The sequence below is a fragment of the Rhinolophus hipposideros genome, assembly GCF_964194185.1.
Source record: "Rhinolophus hipposideros genome assembly, chromosome: 8".
In the NCBI taxonomy this organism is placed as follows: domain Eukaryota; kingdom Metazoa; phylum Chordata; class Mammalia; order Chiroptera; family Rhinolophidae; genus Rhinolophus; species Rhinolophus hipposideros.
Genome location: NC_138054.1, coordinates 79430682 through 79449907, shown reverse-complemented (window position 1 = coordinate 79449907; position 19226 = coordinate 79430682). Strand labels below are relative to the sequence as shown.

At 38.9% G+C, this 19226-nt stretch overlaps 2 protein-coding genes across 8 annotated transcripts; one reads left to right on the top strand and one right to left on the bottom strand.

The window, feature by feature from the left end:
• The first annotated feature begins 639 nt into the window (after positions 1 to 639).
• Positions 640 to 6099, top strand: PNRC2 (proline rich nuclear receptor coactivator 2). 2 transcript variants are annotated; one of them, XR_013993847.1, is made up of 3 exons: positions 640 to 1502; positions 2418 to 2620; positions 2915 to 6099. XR_013993847.1 is itself a non-coding variant. In XM_081057088.1 (2 exons), the coding sequence occupies exon 2, from the start codon at positions 2933 to 2935 to the stop codon at positions 3350 to 3352; it is 420 nt and encodes a 139-aa protein (XP_080913214.1). In that variant the 5' UTR covers positions 2484 to 2620; positions 2915 to 2932; the 3' UTR covers positions 3353 to 4933. The 2 variants fall into 2 exon arrangements, 1 of the variants encoding a protein (XP_080913214.1); XM_081057088.1 differs by lacking the exon at positions 640 to 1502 and having other exon boundaries at positions 2484 to 2620; positions 2915 to 4933.
• SRSF10 (serine and arginine rich splicing factor 10) lies at positions 6005 to 18956 on the bottom strand. Of its 6 annotated transcripts, XM_081057084.1 has the most exons (7): positions 18779 to 18956; positions 17030 to 17201; positions 16296 to 16658; positions 13657 to 13753; positions 12148 to 12310; positions 11860 to 11913; positions 9596 to 11726 (listed from the first exon to the last, which is right to left on the bottom strand). In XM_081057084.1, the coding sequence occupies exons 3-7, from the start codon at positions 16326 to 16328 to the stop codon at positions 11429 to 11431; spliced, it is 645 nt and encodes a 214-aa protein (XP_080913210.1). In that variant the 5' UTR covers positions 16329 to 16658; positions 17030 to 17201; positions 18779 to 18956; the 3' UTR covers positions 9596 to 11428. The 6 variants fall into 6 exon arrangements, with proteins under 6 accessions (XP_080913213.1, XP_080913211.1, XP_080913212.1 ...); XM_081057085.1 differs by lacking the exons at positions 9596 to 11726; positions 16296 to 16658 and adding an exon at positions 6863 to 8279 and having other exon boundaries at positions 13657 to 13760; positions 17097 to 17201; positions 18779 to 18948; XM_081057086.1 differs by lacking the exons at positions 9596 to 11726; positions 16296 to 16658 and adding an exon at positions 6863 to 8279 and having other exon boundaries at positions 11860 to 11910; positions 13657 to 13760; positions 17097 to 17201; positions 18779 to 18948.
• Between the last annotated feature and the right edge of the window lie 270 nt (positions 18957 to 19226).

The following is a 19226-nucleotide window of genomic DNA, read 5'->3' as shown; positions in this document are numbered from 1 at the left end:
TCAAGTACATCTTATTTGACTACAATATGATTAGCACCAGAAAGTCCCATCCTCAAAAATATCTCTTCTACATTTTGCCAAATTAATTTGATTAACAAACTCCTTTTTTTTAAAATGCGGTCGCTCACGTAGTTTTCTGAAGAAAACTTAAGGCCCACAGCTAGAGGAACATAGTGGTAAAGGATGATGACAGTGAAAAATTGACGATTTAAAAATGAGTTATGTGGGACTTATAAACTATATGTACAAATCCTGTAACGAAAATGTTCCCAGAATTGGCGTTCTCTTTTAAAACACTCCCTTTGGGTTGCTTATCCGTTCACTCCGCAGAAGTTGTTCTTTTCCTTTTCCCTGCACTTTGCTGACACAGTCAACTGAACTCTTATCTTTTCTCCTGCTTTTCACTTGCACACTGTGCACAAAGGGGAATAACCACCTTTCCTTGTGCACTTAAGGTGCGAGGCACTGTGCTCAGAAACACGAAACCTGGCCTTGCCCCTCGAGGGTGTTGTTGGGGGTGCGTGGGCGGATGCACCGTCCCCAGCGGCTAACGACGCGGCAGGAGGAAGGGCTCTAATCCAAGTTTAGGGACCGGTGGGGACACGAGGAGGAAGTGATGGACCGGGGCCGCGCGCGCGCGTCACAAGCGCGTTCACAGGGGAAGCACCTTCTGAATAATTTCGAAGCTGCGGTGGGGAGGACAGGAGGAACCGCAGGGGAACCGCAAGCTTCGGGAGCTGCAAATAAGTTGTCACGCCGAGAAACAGAATGAGGGGAGTGACAGGGTCCAAGCAACAGGGACTAGGCAACTTCGTTGAGAATCTCCCAGCTGTAAAACAGTTCCACGGCCTGAACTCGGGAGCCTAACGGCCCCGTCAGTAACTCCCCCAGGGAGGAACCCCACGCGGGTCCTAAGGGCCGCCCGCGGGCCCGGAGAGCCAGGTTGGAGCTGCCGCCGGCGCCGACTGCTGACGCCCCATCCAGGTGCCATCGAGCGACGGCCAAGCGGGCTCCTGGAGTCGGGGCCCTGGCGTCGCGATCCCAGGGAGTTGCCGGGCGGAGGGCGGAGGCCACGACGGCTGCGGGTGCCGAGAACAGCTGGGTGGACGGCTCTGAAGAGTCCGGCGTTAGCCGAGGGCCCGCAGCACTTGTTCCCGACCTGCTCCTCTCCCGGAGAATTTCAAACCCTCCGCAACAACCACCTCCCTCGGTCGCCCCGGCTGCCCCAGCAACAGGCGGTGGCCCGCGTATCATTGGCCGGGCCTCGCGTTGGCGCGTTTTGATTGGCCGCCATGCCTCTCGGCCCCGCTTCTGCGCTCGTCGCCACCTCCATTTTGTCGGTAGAGGCAGAAGGAGGAGGTTGGGTTGAGTAGCCGTGGTGGTTAGCTGGCTCGTCGGTGCTCGTGGGCTTTGTTCGTTCCGTGCCTCGTCTCTCCCTGGAAGGGGAGGGGGCTTCGTCGCCGAGCAGGAGCCGCCGCTACCGCGGTCCGAGTTTGAAGTCGGTGAGTGGCGGCGGCGCCGCGGGCGCGGCCATGTTGGCCGTGGCGCTCCCCATTGTTGGTGGAAGGAAGCGAGATCCGGGAACCGGGCGGGGCGCGGGCGGCCGGGAGGACCGGGTCCCCGGGCGGGACTTGAGAAAGATGGAGCCGCTCGGAAGCCGAGCCCCATCGCAAGAAGTGAACTTGCCCGGCTCGCGTTGTGAATGACTCTCGGTCTGGGAACTCGTCATTTACTCAGGGCTGTTAAAACAGTCTCGAAGGCCCTATTACCCTTTCGAAGAAGGCTTATTGGTAACTTAGTTTCTTGGAATATCAAATGAAACATCTTGCCTTTGCATGTGCACCGTAGGGAGGTGTTTTTATATACTTAAGATGGGAACTGGCTTAGGTTGTTACGGCGTATGAAAACTTGAAACGGGGAGGAGTGGAGAGTGTTCCCAACTAAAGGAAAGTGCGTGTCGATTGGGAGAAGAGGCTTTGGGAAAGCGGATGTGATGTACTGAAAGATTGAAAAATTCTGGTGGGACTTGAAAAACAAGGTTTCCTTAGGAAACTAATTTTAACCCAATTTCTTGTCATGGCAGTAAAGGCCAATGCTTCCCTGGTTTGACTTAAATTAACATCGTGGTCACAAAAACTGAGAGAATCTGAAAGGTCTTCAGGAAAAAGATACAACTCGTTAGGGGACTTCAGAAACCCGTCCATAATTCCCGGGAAAGGAGTTCCTGGGAATCAAAGCTGATAATGATAAGAGTTCTTAAATGACGGTTATAAGGTCTAAGAAAACCATCTTCAGATTTTCTGCCTTTTAGTTCAGGAAGTAGCCATTCTTTAGTTAACCGATTCTGTAGTAAATATAAATGATCAGTTTCTCCTGTGTTTTTGATTTGAATTAATGAAGCATACTTTTCTACCTAGGACTTGTCTCAAAACTTGTGTGCTGAGGAGACTCAGATGTTGGCCTCCGCTCCTAGGCTGAAATCAGCAGATTGGCCCATGAAAACTTCTGTATTGAGACAAAGGAAAGGATCCATCAGAAAGCAACATCTATTATCCTGGGCTTGGCAGCAAGGAAGAGGACAGGTAGTGGAAATCCTGCAATCCGAAAAGCAGACTGAAAGGTATGAAAAAATTCACCTTGTAATGGGGCATTTTTATGGTGGACTTACCCTATTGTTTTTATTTTGAAATAGAGGATTTTTCAGATTTGTGGGTAAGTATCTTTCTTAGGAAGGTAATAAAAACTATATATAATGAAGTGTGAACATACAATGAAGTTAAAGCAGCTGAATAGCACAGTTTTGAGTCTCCCTCCACATTTCTGGAGTTACAAGTTGGGGCTATGGAAGCTTCTTCAAGTTTTGAATTTTTCTTACTGGAATTGTATTCAGTATTTTGTTTCCGTTCACTTACAGGTGACAAAGAAGCTGAAGATGGGTGGTGGAGAGAGGTATAACATTCCAGCCCCTCAATCTAGAAATGTTAGTAAGAACCAACAACAGCTTAATAGACAGAAGACCAAGGATCAAAATTCCCAGATGAAGATTGTTCATAAGAAAAAAGAAAGAGGACACACTTACAACGCATCAGCAGCTGCATGGCAGGCCATGCAAAATGGGGGGAAGAACAAAAATTTTCCAAACAATCAAAATTGGAACTCTAGCTTATCAAGTCCCAGCTTGCTTTTTAAGTCTCAGACTAATCAGAACTATGCTGGAGCCAAATTTAGTGAGCCGCCATCACCAAGTGTTCTTCCTAAACCACCAAGCCACTGGGTTCCTGTTTCCTTTAATCCTTCTGATAAGGAAATAATGACATTTCAACTTAAAACCTTACTTAAAGTACAGGTATAAAATAAGATAAAGTACTGATGTTCAAACTTAGTTAATTTAAGGGTAGTTGTCAATTGTTTCATACCAAATTCACTAGGGAAATTAATCTGTGTAAAACTGCTAACGTAGAAAATCTAGACTTCATCTTGTGTTGTGTGCACTGTGATGTAATGGTAGTATCAGTGCAACTTAACTAAATTGCTGATGATTGTACTAGACATCAAGTGGTCTCAATTGAGTAACTGAAGTGAAACCATTGAAGTTTAGATTTGGGGAATGGTAAAAAATTAACTTGATTGCTTTTTGGGGTAAAATACTGATTTAAGATTATCATGAATAAGTCAGTAGATTTACTTGTTAAAAGCTAGTGAAACTGCTTATAAGCATCTAGTTAACATACAGGGATTGAAAACTAGTTGAATATTTGCAAGTTTAATGTCCTAGAAGCACCAAAACCAACCAACAACCTGATGCACTGCCAAAAGAAAAATGTGAATTTTTCTTAGAGAATAGTTGCAGTTTAGTAAATTGTGGAAGGGGCAATAGGGGCTGTTTAGAATGAGACTATACCCCAGTGGCCCCATTTCTTATATGCAGTGGATAGGTGATTGCCAACAAACGCACCAAAACCATTTTTATAGAAAACAGTATTTGGTGGTCAACAGAGTAGCTTTTAAAATACATTTTTGTATTATAGCACTGCACAAGCTATTCTTACTGGTCTGGCCTCAAATCATCCCTGCAAAGCTTGCTTAAAGTAGGGAGCTATATAATGTGAAAATTTTGAGAACCTAGAAAAAAGAGCCATGTAAATATATGTAATAAAGTTGTAGCATATGTAAAGTTTTGTTGGCATTTATCCTACAAGAGTATTTTAGTATGAATTTGCTGAATGTAAGACCATGGACTCTTTTACACTATGGCCTAATTTTAAAGGTCCAAATAATGTTTTTAAAAGTTTGCCCTTGTGCTAAAGTGCCAGTGTATGTATCTTATAATTGATAGGGTTGTAAACTATATTTCAAAATCCTAGTGTAATAAGTTTTATATAACTATAACTGAAAAGGTTTTAATCTGCTAAAACACTTCCTATTTTTGAGATGTGAAAAACAGTATGGGACTATTTTAATTTTTATTCTGTTAAGCCCAAAGATTAACTATTAAAGCATCCATTCAACCTTAAAAATTCTTATTAGCTTGAACAATTTTTGTAACCTATGATACGAGTTTAGTTGAATGCCAGTGTATTTTTTTTTTGTCACCAGTAAATTCAACCCAGGGGACCACTTATGCAAAAGATGTGTTTTCTTGCACAATACCTTGATAACATGTTTTAGCCAAAAGTAAATGCTAAGTATAACGTTAACCCAATAGTGGAAAAAACGGTGTGCAGGGAATCAAAAATTTCTGATTCTAAGTGTCCTACTTTCTAATTTGGCCGCTTTGCTGATATTTTAGGCAGAATGATGAAGTTGTATTTCTCCAAATAAATTCAGGTGAGATAATATTGCTCAAGTCAAATAATTATATCCCAAAGACAAGTTTATATAGGACTAAATGTGCACATATGAATTTGGAGCATGAAATTAAATAAAACTTTCTCTCCCCACTGGCTTGTTTTTTATTTTATAGAAAATTGTTGACTCTAATCTTAGAATGCACACCAAGATAGTTGGTTTTCAGAGGCAACTAATTTGCTGATTGATCCACATCTGGATTAGTTCAACAGCTACACAAGAAAGCAACTACTTGTGACTTACCCCTTTCCATCAGGGCTAACAGTAAAAGACCACAGAATACTTTGGAAACTTAAAGCTTCTGAATTCTTTTGCGATCAAGTTGAATAAAGCAGGGTTTAATTAAATCCCCCCCCCTCCATTCTATGATTTAGGTTTGTAGGGAAAAAAATTGGCACCAAAGAATTCCTCAAATTGACAACCCATGTTTGTTGATAATCCTGTAGGTTCTACACGAGCAGAACAAGGCTGTCTTTTATAGTACAAACTGTAGGAAATTAACAGTTGAGTCTTTTCCCCCCGTTTATACCCCAGTGTAATTTCTATGGACAATGTCAAGAATTGCCCAATCTTCTGTACCGCACTAGAATTGCACTACATTGAACAATTCTCAGCCCAGGTGTCTGTTAGTTTTTGGTCCACACTTAAATACAGTGTAAGATTTTTGGATTGGGATTGACGGTGAGAATAGAAAAAGCTTTTAATTATAAAAACTTTAACAGGTAAAAGAGCAACCTAAATAAAAGGTCAATGATACCAACATCTCATACCTTAGAAAGGTACTAATAGTGGTTAGCCTACAGGTGTTCTTGTGAGAACCAAAATATTACCAGAGAACCTATCCTGCAGGGCTGAAGTTAGTCAGTGTGAGCTGTCAGTGTACACGTATATAGTATGGAACCTGAGTCGTCCGTAACTTATCCTTACACTTAAGTTCTGCTAAGTTTTCTTCCCAAAAGCAAGCACAAGGTGGAAAGAAACCAACGGGTTTGGCCTAAATTTTCCAGCGTTTAATTGCATTTTCATAGGCAGTTACTTTGTAAAACAAGGGGGACAGTTATCTCTAAAACCACACAAATGAAGGCCTACTCAGTAACAAATCTGTAAGGCAGAACTAAACCTTACCCACAAACGCCAAAAACCCCAAGATTTTTTGGCTCCTAGATCAGTTTATTTCTCCAGCATTCAGAAATGTAATCTACAAAAACCAGGCATAAAGGCCTTTTACTTAAACTGTCAGTTATGAAATTTACATGCCTTGTTTCTTATTAGATACAAAAAAGAATCCTATCTTTTTAATATAAGGGTGAAACAACTGTTAGGAATACATAAACGTAACGCTATAAACACTAACACTGTTGGAGGGGGCAGGGGAGAAAAAACCGGAGAACTTTTCCATAGCAACTAGCTATGTTTTGTAGATTTCAGTAGTTGAATGCAGACAAACAGGTTGCTTACTTCATTTATCAATGAGAACAGTTTTTTTGACTCCTGTGACTGAAAAGCTTTGCTAGACCTGGTAGAACGCCGTTAGATTAGTCCTGGGCCACTATCAAGTCACTGCCTCGTTCAAAATATCTCAGGATTTTGTAAACAGGAATTTGATCAAAACGCAATACAAGGAGACTGAAATTTGGGAAAGTAGGCTGGAAACAGTGAGTCACAACAGCCGCGAGATCTTGGTTTACATTTGACCCCTTTCACCCAGAAAAGTTAGAAACAAAATACCTTTTGTACCTTACTCCATAAATCTATTAGATCTTCCCTCTAAGTAAACTCTATATTGCATTATATTAATTTTATTAAGTTATAAATATTTTCCCATTTGATTAAAAAAACAAGCACAAAACAGCAACAAAGAAGAACCAAATGGAAAACCATGGACTCTGATCTAGGGGCTGCCACTTTCTGGGTGATCTTTGGCAAGTTTGGAAAAAAAAGGGTAAAAATAACACTTCATACCTCCCTTAGCAATGTGTTTATAAATTAAAGGCTTAAACACGTCCATATTTTTAGATGATCATCTTTATGTGAGAAATTTAAATATGTAGCAGAAAAATGACAATATGTGAGCGGTGGAACCAATATATCGGTAAATAAGCTTCATATCCTAATAAGGAACTAAGGAATCCAAAACATTTTGATACTATAAAAGTTATTTATTCACTATACACAGAACATGTCCCCTATAAAATGCACATGTAAATCACTAAAAAGTATAACTTGGTGAACATTTTCTCAATTACAGAACATAACCAAATCAGTTGGGATAACAGCTCTGTTTGCCTCAAAATAATCTTAATATAGCACCCAGAGTCTCCTTTATGTCTAGTGCAAAGTTAAATACTTTTGGGGGATTATTTCCTAATGTGTTTGAGGAGGCAGAATTAACAATTTACTATAATTCTAGTATATTACAGTCACTGCACAATAAATCAGTTTATTACAGATTAAAACATCATTTTTTCATTATTTGTATTAATGGGATGCAAACAAATACCGGATACTTTTAAATGGCAGATAACCACAAAATTACTTATCTTTGATAATATATTGGGTTTTATAATTACATCAGGATATGAATGGTGTAAAATAGTCACAAATAATACACCTCAAACAAAACAATGAGGCTGTAATATTATTCACTAGATTGTGCTCAGTAGATAATGAAGTGAATGTTATTTTTCTCCCCAATTACCCAGTACAATTTTTGCCCACAGTAAGGGCTCAGTAAATGTTTGCTGAATATACTGACTCGGAAAGAGGTGCGAAGAGATGGAACCTCTTAGCTGTATATCAAGTATTGTCATTGGAATTTCCCTGGGAACGAGAGTTATTTAAGGAAGATGTAAACTGCACATGGCATACAGGTAAATAAACTTGGATGCCAATAAAACAAACCAGTAAGCAGAAAACACTGGCACTAGAATAAACAAAGGCAAGATTTACCAATAGCAAAAATGGAACTGACTCGAAGAGATAACCAAGGAAAAGTTTATATTGAACCTTTTCTTACCCAATTCAGTTTGATACAGACCAAGAGAGGCACCGTAAGAGACTATGACCGTCTTGATATTCAGACATCCTCGTTTCCAGTCATTTATTATGGACCTGTTACCCATGAATTAACATAAACCTATTCAGATTTAGGGATTAGTTTCCACAAGTACAAAGTTGAGTTTCCTTGTATTTGTCCTAAAATGCTTACTTTCAAACTTGAAGGGACTTCAATTATTCCATGTAGTTTCAATAACGTTCTTTTATCTTTTCGGACCAGAGTCAAAATACTCATACAGTATTCATACTGCAGCACCTTCCACCCACCCTTTGGTCGCTTGAACTGCCCTTCTTTGGTTCTTTTTCCGCTTTCTCAGATCTTTCTTGAAGTGTAGTAAGCAGAACTGTACTGGGTATTCCAGCTGCAGTTTGGTCTTAAATAAAAGAAGGATGTTTGTCAGTTTGGTTTTCTTTATTCTTCTCTGTGGTATACAGGATTTTGTTAGTTGAACTGGATGTAGCAGCTTACTGGGCCAAATTTTCAAGAGAAAATAGTACAATAGTTCCCAGGTCTTTTCCCTGGGCTGTAACTTAATAGCTCATACTCTATGTAGCACCTTTCCTTTCCCACTGAAGCATTATCTGTCATTTTTCTTCTTGCTTACTTGGCTTAAAAAAATAACGCAGAGATCTTAAGTAAAAAACAGAGGTGAAATGTCAGCCCTCACTTGAGTCTTGATATGTTCTACTCTAATATATCGAGTGCCAGACACACAGTTTTCAGTAATTGTGGAACTCAAGTATGTAATCCCAAATTAAAGCACTGTGTAAGGATCCTCATTGGCAGGATCCTAACTACCATGGATTCAACTAGAATATAGTCCTTTTGAAGCTATTACGTGTGTCACTTTAGAAATAACAAATTCCTTGAAAATATCGAGTCTAAAAATAAGTGACGTGAGTAAAAAAAAAAATGAAAATATCAGGCCTTCTAATTCTACACAGAGACTAAGAACAATCTCCTCAATTTATCTCTCAAATTATAGTCCATTAAAAAAAATTATATAAGGACCAGGCCTGGACTCAAATTTTGGGTTTGCCTTTCATAGCCTTTCTTTGTGTCTCAATTTCCTTATCTGTAATATGGGGAAGATAAAAGTATCTTTCTCAGAGGGTTTTGTGAAGAGTAAATGAGTTAACACAAAGCTTTTAGAATGGTGTCTGGCACATCATAATAAATATCAGTTATAATTGTCTTTATATAGCAACTAGACTCCAAACCACAAAACACCAAAACCAGTTCCCCCAAATGGTTATCACTTAATAAATATTAATTGCTCACCAACATTCAATGCCAAAGTATTTTAAATCACACCATAAAACATAAGGCCCAACACATCGCGTTTAGGATGGGGAAGAGCAGAATTATTGATCTATCCAATAATGAAAATATTAACTTATAATTAGCTGACCTAAATTTCATTTTAATACATATCTTAACACTACCAATAACCTCCAAGTTGTTTAACCCAAGGGGCTTTGACATTGAAGAATTTTTAAGTACTCTGTAAAAGATGTACCTTGCTGGCAAGTTCTATCATTTCTAAAGTAAAAGTTAGTTGTGCCTAGTGCAACACTGATCAAAACTATTCCTAAATCTACAAAGGATTGTTTCCACTGTTACTTTAGAATCTCATCAAAAACTATAATAATTCCAGTTAATCATTATTTCCTTCATTTTGTTTTTATTATAGCATGTTTGCTTAATTTACAGCAAGCAGAAAATAAGCTGGGTCTTGTTTTGATCCAAACATTGATGTTTTAAAGGTTGTACACAATATTTGTTAAAAAGAACATATAAAAATACCTTTTTAGAAGCTTCTATAAGAAAGAAAATACAAAGTTTAACCCCACAACTTTCCTCTTTGCTAGAACTGCAAACTACTGCTACAGTTTTAAATAGACTTTTTGTTTAAACTATACATCCAGGAAAATCTAAAAAAAAAATTAAAGAAACGTGCATATAAATGATTGCATAGCAGAACATGAACATTAACTGCAAACAGTAAAGAAATGAAAGTTAGAAATACTATCAAATATACAAAGGTTCTAGAATCAATCCTTTAAACACATTCCACAAACAGTATTTAAAAACCATCTTTTGTTCTTTACAGGCAAGGCCTAGATTACTAAAACTAAAATTGAAAAAAAACAAAAAAACAAAAAAACCCCAAAAATAAAACACCAAAAAAAAAAAAAAAAAAAACCCAAAAACCCCCAACAACCACCCCCAATCCTCTAAACGGAATAATTTCCTCACAATATTTCTTACTTATAACCTGCAAGCAAGCAATCTAAAATTTTTAAGGATGCTAGCTTTTATTGTGAAATGAGATTGGACATGTCAAGTCACTTTTATTGCCCCCCAAATGATCTTTCAGAGAAATGCTAGAAATTGTAAATGGTTAAGGGTATTATTTTCTTTTAGTCAGGTACTACTACACATTGATAATCAATCAAAAATTCAGAAATGTGACTCATGCTTAGTCAATTCTTTTTCCAAAATTATTTTAAATTTCATGGCACCACAGAATCACCTAGAATGGGAGTGCTGCCTTTCAACTTGCCTCATATTAAATAAACCGAGATATGAAGAACGAGCCTCCTTCATAAAAGAGGTAGGCACATTTTGATACAAATGCACACTAAGTGCCATAAGCATCAAAACTCAGTTCTTTTATACTATGCGCACACACAAACCTACTTGGAAACAGCTGACTTGCTTTTAACAGCAGCAAGAAAACAAAACAGTATTATGGTCAACAATGTTCCTTCAAGTTTAGAGTAACTACATAAGAGCATTCTTTTCCCCTTAAAATTATTCTGCCATCATCGACCTGCTCAAATTTTTAAGGTGAGTTTTTTTTTCTGATGTTTGTTATGTTTCAAATCTTCACCGAAACCAGAAAAAAGCAGTGAAGGCTCCATGTTTCAGTCAAAAACTCAATCTCTGAAAATGCTCCTTAACCCAGTTGGCATCACTCCCTAAGACAATGGGGTTAATAAAAGAACTATTCCACACTGTGTCATAAATAACTATTCTCACGGGCCTAGACATCTTGACAAGACAAAAAAGGTCCACCCTGAACCTAAATGTGTCTGATCAGTCAGTGTACTGTGGCTACAACTTCACTTTTGTATCATTCTATCTTATTAGCAAGCTACATTTCTAGGTTAACAGGTCTACCAAATATGGATATGAAAGTTTATTTTTAATAAACAATGTTGCAAATTATGGTCAACCAACATCTTTTCACCAAACTTCAAGCATAAAAAATGAGAATCTTTACAAAAATATACAGAGACACCACAAATTGGTAGCTGCCCATAACATTAAACAAACTGGACTCTTAAGAGTGGCTTCTCAACAGCATATCATTTTAATTATAACCATTGCCTGGTACAGGGAAAACTGACAAGTGTTTTGTAAGCATCATTGCAACATTGTATTCCTGATAATTTAAGTAAACCAAACTATGAGTAAATGAATGATACATGCCTAAAAATATCGTGGTTTATACTATCAGTGGCCACTGGACTTAGGACTAGTCCAAGACCTTGATCTAGATTTTGACCTAGACCTAGACTGTGATCTTGACTGAGATTTGGATCTAGGTGGTTCTTTTTTCCTTGATTCCTTTTCATATCTTGAGCCAGACTTATAATGTGTTTTGGAATCTGTTTTAGAGGTGCCTCTAGTTTTGGTGTGAGATGCAGACCTAGAACGTGATTTAGCCTTCATTTCTTTCTTGGGCTGGGACTTGGACCGTGATCTTGAATTGGATTTAGATCTTGAAAAAGATCGATTTCGGTGTTTGAATCTTTCAAAACAGAGGAGAGATACAATTAGAGTAAAAATTAGATTCTATATTAATCAAATTTATTATTTTTAGAGCAAAAGTTCACTCTGAAATTGAAAAATGTATAAGTCTCTTTCAAAGCAAAGTTATTTACCTATCATTGTCGGAATGGCTTCTGCTACGCCGTGGTCTTCCAGTCGGTCTACTGCTAAAAAGTACATCAGAAAAAGCAAACAGTGACAAATGTCTATTTTCAGTTTTTTAAAAGTTTCTAATTAAAAAAGTGAACCAAAGAACTTTTTAAATGAAGCACTAGAATATTTTGAGTCTCAACGAGGCATACAATGTACATAATTAAAAGTATACAAAAGGGTAAAAAAATTTAAAAGCTAACAGACATAAATCTTTCCTGATAGATCACTGTGCTACACATCACACTTACTTTCTAGGACTATAAGATCTTCTATAGTTGTAATCAAAGGACCGACTTCTTGATCTCCTTCTTTCATAACTTCGGCTTCTAGAACGTCTATATCTGTCATAATCATCATAGCGTGAAGAACTGTACACATTCCTCCCTTCCTTGGCTTTCATCTGATTTGGAGCTATGAAATACATGGAACAGATTTAGAAACATTAAAAATGTAGTATTTAAGTCTTCAGATTATAGGAAAACTTTCTGTGTACCCTTGCCTTATAGCCCCCATCTGTGCCCAAGTTAACTGTTAACATTAATCTTGGAAATAGATTTATTTTCAGTGAAATGTATCAGAAGGCTGTTTTATGTTAAAACTGATACTCTCAAATATCTCCCCAACTATTTTTTCCCCAAAAATCTCTCCCCATACAGCTTGTTGTTCCAAAATATGCCAACTACTCTGAAATTAGGAAACTATACCATTAAAGTATTTTTTTTTAATTTCTAAATCAAAATATGACTTTTGAAACAGATGCTGTTTTGGAGTCATTCCACCATGACTTATTTCCATTCATTAAGAACAGAATTTACAATGACAAAATACTTGCTGGTGACCTATGAACAATGTGCAGTGTCAAAATACAGTAATATACACTTATACATTTTGAGAAACCATGACAAATAGAAGCAAAAAAGAGCTGATACTTATTGAATGCCTTAGGCATACCCATACCCCCCCACACTCAATTCTTGTATTATTTTAGCTCATCTGATTCTAAGAAGCAGGTACTTTATTTAAGTGTGTATGTATAAATTAACAATGAACTCCCAGGAACCCATCACCCAACCCAACCTAGAGAATTACCAATAGCTTGGGTCCACCTAAGCGCCCCTCCTCTCCTCAGCAGTTATTTTAACCTCTATCTTTTGGTATCTTGCCCAAGGTAACAATGGTTGAGCTAGAATTCAAACCCAGGTCTATTTGACTTCAAGGCCTGTTCTCCTGCCTCACTAGCACACAGCTAAGACCTGGAATATGCCTACATAATAATAAAAACCAAGTACTAATATAAATTCTATTCTAGGTTTAATCTATATAGCCTTTCCCAGTCTATCTGTTCATTTCCATAGTCATGCACCCATGTTATTAGCCAATTATACACCTTGAAGGTCCTTATGAGGAAGAGAAATGGCTCAAGAGACCCCAAACTTTCCAAATTTTATCCCTTTCAATTACCACCCTCAGTATATTAAACATGTCACAGCTGATAGTATCGATGCACTTTCTTAAGAGTCCAAACACATTTCAGGCATTCTGATCTCCACATTCTACCTTATGACTACTCTAAAACTTTGTCATAATACATCTAAATAGGATGAAACAAATGATTCAAGATACTCTATCCTCTCAAAAACTGTATTTTTGGGTTTTGAACAGATAGACAAATTGCACAAATACTTCCAAGACAAAAATCTAAAAACGGTATCTAAAAAATGATACATTATGTACATATTAGGCATAAAGGTACTTACTCTTCCGATCCCCCTGTGCAAACTGTATTTCAATTTGGCGACCACAAATCCATTTTCTGTCCAAATTATGTAAAGCATCTTCAGCATCACGAACATCCTCAAATGTGCTAAATGTTAAGGGGCTTGGGAAGTTTTGCAAACTTTGACAATGAATGAAAGTTCAGCTGGAAACCTTGAACAATTCACAATTTCTCGATATTATTCTAGAAAATCTGTCAGACCCCACTTACTCATTGATTGATTCAGCTATAAACACTTCATAGTATTAAAGCACTTGTGAAATCCTAAGGCACATGTTTGAAAACACATGTGATACATATTGTAGTTATTATTGAAATAAGATGTTATAGCTGAATTACCAAGTAATCCTATTAAGAAATGTCCTGAGTTTTAAGAATTAATTTTACAAAACAAGACAAAAAACAAATGTCAGTTCTGTTTTATATTAAAACAAAAATTTCTAAAAACCAAATGTTTCTCATATTTTTATTTTAAATGAAAATAAAAAATGCCAATAGTTCTTGTGTAAGCAAGCAGAATATACCTTCCCTTACAAGAGATAAAAGCATTAACCTCAAATTTTGCTGTTTTTCTCAGACATATCTAACACTATTATTTAATGTACTTGTCTTCCTTATACCACTCAGGGAAGACTGGTAGCTTAGCTACTTGTGGTTATCAAGACAGAATCAAACAATACTCAAGACATCACTGTACCAAAAACGTATTACAACCATGCACAGACTATAAAAGCATGTTCTCAAGAAATAACAGACCATTTCTAAAGATTCCTGGACTAGAAAGCCCTAACCATGATATGAAACATACAGCATCCTGCAAAGTGGGTTTGGGACTGGTTTTAACTTGAAAATTTCAAGATACTATTTATCAGCATGAAGGAAGAACTGTTGGTCCGTTTTTGATGTCAGAGGCTAAGGTGCTGTCCTCTGCTCAATGTCAGCAATAATACCATGAGAACTCTTGGCTTTATGTTATTTGGTCCAAATTTAATTCCTTTCCGAAAACCATCATTCTAAAGGAAGCCAAACACAGATTCAGAGCAGTGTTTGTAACACTTACAAGCTTCGGAAAGGAAGGTAGGTTAGGTCTGGGTGTGGATTTTCATTCTATCCTAAAAGTCACTATTCGAATTTGACTATTTCTATTTCTGAAATTTCAGAGATCTTTGAGAGCTGATTAAAAAACACCCCTGAAGTGACTTTCTCCTCCCCTAATATTCTTTTATTCTAGACTAAAAGGTCTGCCTCACTCGATTTCCTATCTTTTGTTCTGAAAGGAATTAAGGACCACAGCAGATTCCCAGCCTTTTTTCCTGAGGCTATTATGTGTAGGTTAATGTAGGGAGAGGTTTCCCAAGTCCTAAATCATGGGGCTCATGAAAAGGCAAAGGCTGATGGGGAGTTTTTTTAAAAAAAAAACTATTTTAAGACCACAGAAAGACTGTGTGTAAAAATTATGTAATTTTCCTTTAGATTCTTTTTGATGACAATTCTTCTGGAGTATCACATACTCGAGTCAAACTACTGCTGATTCTGGTTCACAGGCCACCCCAAAATCAGGTAAACCAGGTAAAATCAGGTCAACATTGTAAGCCAGAATACATTGCTACCTGTTTTCCTTCTTTAAAAACCAAACCAGGGCCGGCCCGGTGGCGCAGGTGGTTAGAGCTCTGTGCTCCTATGCTCCTAACTCCGAAGGCTGCCGGTTCGATTCCCACATGGGCCAATGGGCTCTCAACAAAAAAAAAAAAAAAAAAAAAAAAAAACCAAACCAGATATAGCTCTTATACTCCCTGCAACAGAACTTTGCAACAAATTTCCACAATTGTCCTTGATCACTGGCCCTGTGGGAGTAGCAGCTTTCAGCATTTCCTCATTAAGCCTCACTAGGACTCCGCCAGGTTTCAAGAGACCCACGGAACTTAAGCAGTAAGAAATTGTCCTAGCCTGAAGTCCACAGCCTCAACCTTTGTCGTCGCATGGAGATCATCTCAGTGAAGGAAGTAATGTCACCTGAAACACTGGGCCAGGGAACGATTTTCAGTAGATCCTGATTAGGTACCCATACTAGGGATAAGGTCATCTGCATGCTATTCAGGGCCAACTGATCACATGTACTAAAGCAGTGCAGGGCCAGCAGGCGTCACAGACCTAAGTTTCAGAAGTTAGGAGTATGTGTGTGTCCTGCAGCAGCCACTTTACAATCTATAAACAGGTAGTTTCTCTAGTAGATCTGACCCTACAAGATCACCAGAGCTGTTTCTAAATAATCCCCAGTACATGCACCTGTCTACCCTTTAAGCATGGCTCTGTGGAGTGAGCTTGACCTCAGAATCTCGTGCTACTCCAAAGAGCACCACCTGCTTCCCTATGGCATCTGACCACCTGGTCCAAAACAGAAAAATGCTGCATTTAAGCTTAACAACATTACATCCTTTAGTACACTTTTTGAGAAGCTAAGAGAGTGCATTTATACAAAACCACAATCACAACATCAAAGGCCCACATAAATCAAGTTACAGGTTTTGTCACTAGACCAAACCAGAATAATTTTGAAAATTAACTGCTTACAAACATTAAAAAAAAAAAGAAGAGGAAAATAGTTATTCTGTAGGATACATCAGGTATGACTCCTTTAATCTTGGCCATCATTCAACTTCATCTTGACCTTTAACTCTTTAAGTGCTTGTCAGAAGGACTTGTCATGAGATGCTTGGCCAAATATGACAGATGGCTTTATCTTTAACTTTGAAAAACAACCTTTTCCCCCTTTTGTAGATAAAGCGAGGCTTTGTCTCCCATTAGGCTTGTCCTTCTTCCAGCTTTTCTGTATTTTTTCTTTTCCCAAACTCTCCCTTCTCTTCAAGCCTGATCCTTAAGTGGCCTTTGGCTTGTCTACTTGCCTTAAGTGTTGAACTCTACTCTAAAGGTTCTTTCATGCTTTCTCTTTGGGGTCGCCATAACTGTACAGCTTTACATTCTCTGAGGTAACAACAGAGGACAGCAAATTAGGGGACAATATTAAAGAAGTTTACCTCATTGTTATACAATTTGTTTTGATCAAGTGATTCAAATTAACAAATAAGAATACCAAACTTTAATTGCTAAGCACAAGAACATATTAACTTTTATTTTGATTTACATTAAAGGTAGATACCCGAGTATTCAAATTTAAATCACATATTATAATCATTGATTTGCGTTTCAGCAGCATAAATGGGAAATATTTAAATATTTTACTATTTTTGGATTAACTTTAATAGAGCAATGTGTGAATTAGAATTAATTTTCAAAAATTTGAAGATATAAGACATTTATTAAAGGACAAAAATAAACTACTTTTTAGATGTTACCTCTTACATAAACTTGAATTTCAAACTTCAACACCCCTCACTAATCAGCCATCTGAAGAAAGGATATTGAACATAAGCAAATCCTCTTGGACGGCGAGTGTAGAAATCAAGTGGAACATACACATCAACTATAGGACCATAACGACCAAATTCGCGTCGTAAATCTTCAGACCTAAAACATCATAAAAAGACGCCAAATTTTTATGTTCACTCCCTTAAAAGTTTCTTTGTAAGAAATACGTTATCTTTTTGTAATATTGCAATTAATGAAAGGGACTGCTTTTTCCCTAGGTGACCTGAAACAGACAAGCTTTCTATAAATCTGAATATTAAGAGCCAATTTTAAGAGCAGGCAAAAACGTACAGACAGAACTGACTCTGGGTGGTGAACACACAATGGGATTTATAGACGATGTAATACAGAATTGCACACCTGAAATCTATGTAAATTTACTAACAATTGTCACCCCAATAAATTTAATTTAAAAAAAATGTACAGGCAATATATCTTTTTTATAAAGGAAGGCTATGATCCAAGATCTCGGAAGATAAAAATGCAGTTATTGTTTTACATTAACAACAGGAAAACAGACATTTAAGGACACTTGATAAATCACAATTTATCTCTAGTTTTAATCCAAATCCTTCATTTTTCACAAGAGACATAGTAGCAATAAGTTGTATGTAAGTACTGCTAATGTTTGTCTTTTACAGTTTCAAGTCAACTTCTAGTACTCTGAAAAATGCCAAGCACTTATATTTACCCCAAAATTTTAGCGAAAGGGTTAGACCCTTGGCACGTAGATATAGCTCGAAAAATAAGTCACAAATATATATATAATTCCCTAAAAATGTCAAATGATATAAAGGGGAAATTTTTCTAGACGCTAGAATAACCATTTACTTTCCCAGTTAAAGTTAGGACAGAAAAATGTAAATCACACAAGGCTACCAGAAATATTCGATTGGGGGGTTGGTAGAGTGATTATTTATGAAATATAGTCTCATTTTGTGATTAAAATCTCTAAAAAATTCTGCCGGCAACTCCAAGCCACTGGAATTGTGAGAACAAAGGCACATTCCGGATTAATCCAATTTAGCAATCAACATCCTCACGGTAGAGGCGTCTTAACCCCCACCCCCACCTTCTCAAAAGGTGACTATTATTTCCGGGAAATGGGGAAGGACTAGTTCGTATCGTTTAACTGAAAGAATCGGATGTCCCAAATTTCACTATTCCCGTCTCCAAAACATCACCATCTTACAACCCACAAACATAACACAACCACCAAAAAAAAAAGGGTAGGAAATGCTTCGCCGCACTCTCCTGCTCCAATCCCGTTATTTCGTTGCAAAATTAGAGAAAACAAAAAAAACCCCTGGGCCGAGGGGGCGTGCACCCCAAAGAATGTGAACTTCAAATCAATGGGGAGCGGATGTTGGCCGCGGCTGGGGGTGGAGGCACCGAGAGGAAGCCAGGAGAAAGGAGTCCCGAACGGCGGAGGGGGAGGGGGACAAAAATCCCGCCACGCGGCCACGCGGGCCCAGGGGGACCAGGGACGCCGCCTTCGCTCCCACGCGGTAGTTGAGCCGGCGGCATGGCCTAATTCGGGCCCGAAGGCCGGCGAGGGACCCGCCATCTTCGCCCCATCCCCTCCCCCGGCTCCGCGCGCCGCCGCGGCCGCACAGGTCCTCTCCGAGCTCCTGCGGCCTCCCTGCGTAGGCCCACAGTACCTCCCCTGTACATACCTGGTATCGTCGGCCACGTTCCTTACGAACAGAGACGTGTTGGGGGGGCGCAGGTAGCGGGACATGACGGCGGCGTGAGTCACGGCAGGGGCACTAACGGGTTCAACAAACCGTCCGCGGCTCCGGCGGCGGATCTTCAGACACACAGCCAGAAGGCTCCGCTACGGGCAACCGCCTCTTCTCGCGAGACTTCACTCCCGCCTCCAACCCCCCCCTCCTACCTGGGCGCAACGCCGGGACTGGCAACGGTTCTTTCCCGCGAGATCAGCCGGCGTGCGCCCGCGCATGCGCGGACAGCTTGGGTACGTGCCGCAGCCGGGTTCTCATTCATTGGCTTTTCCCGCGGCCTCCTCCCGTCTCCTCCAGCCCGCTCTTTCTTTCTTTAATGCCATATTTTCCCGCCCTTTTCTGCCTTGCACCAGTTGCCCCCCCTCCCCGACACGTCAGG

What these genes read in the sequence shown, in the direction of transcription:
- PNRC2 (XM_081057088.1), top strand. Translation starts at nt 2,933, where the DNA reads ATGGGTGGTGGAGAGAGGTATAACATTCCAGCCCCTCAATCTAGAAAT.
- SRSF10 (XM_081057082.1), bottom strand. Translation starts at nt 18,843, where the DNA reads ATGTCCCGCTACCTGCGCCCCCCCAACACGTCTCTGTTCGTAAGGAAC. An exon ending in AGAGGATTTGCTTATGTTCA is followed by an intron (nt 13,761 to 17,096) that starts ATATCCTTTCTT and finishes AACATTTAGCAC; the next exon opens with ATTTGAGGATGTTCGTGATG. An exon ending in AGATCTTATAGTCCTAGAAA is followed by an intron (nt 11,914 to 12,147) that starts GTAAGTGTGATG and finishes TGTACTTTTTAG; the next exon opens with CAGTAGACCGACTGGAAGAC.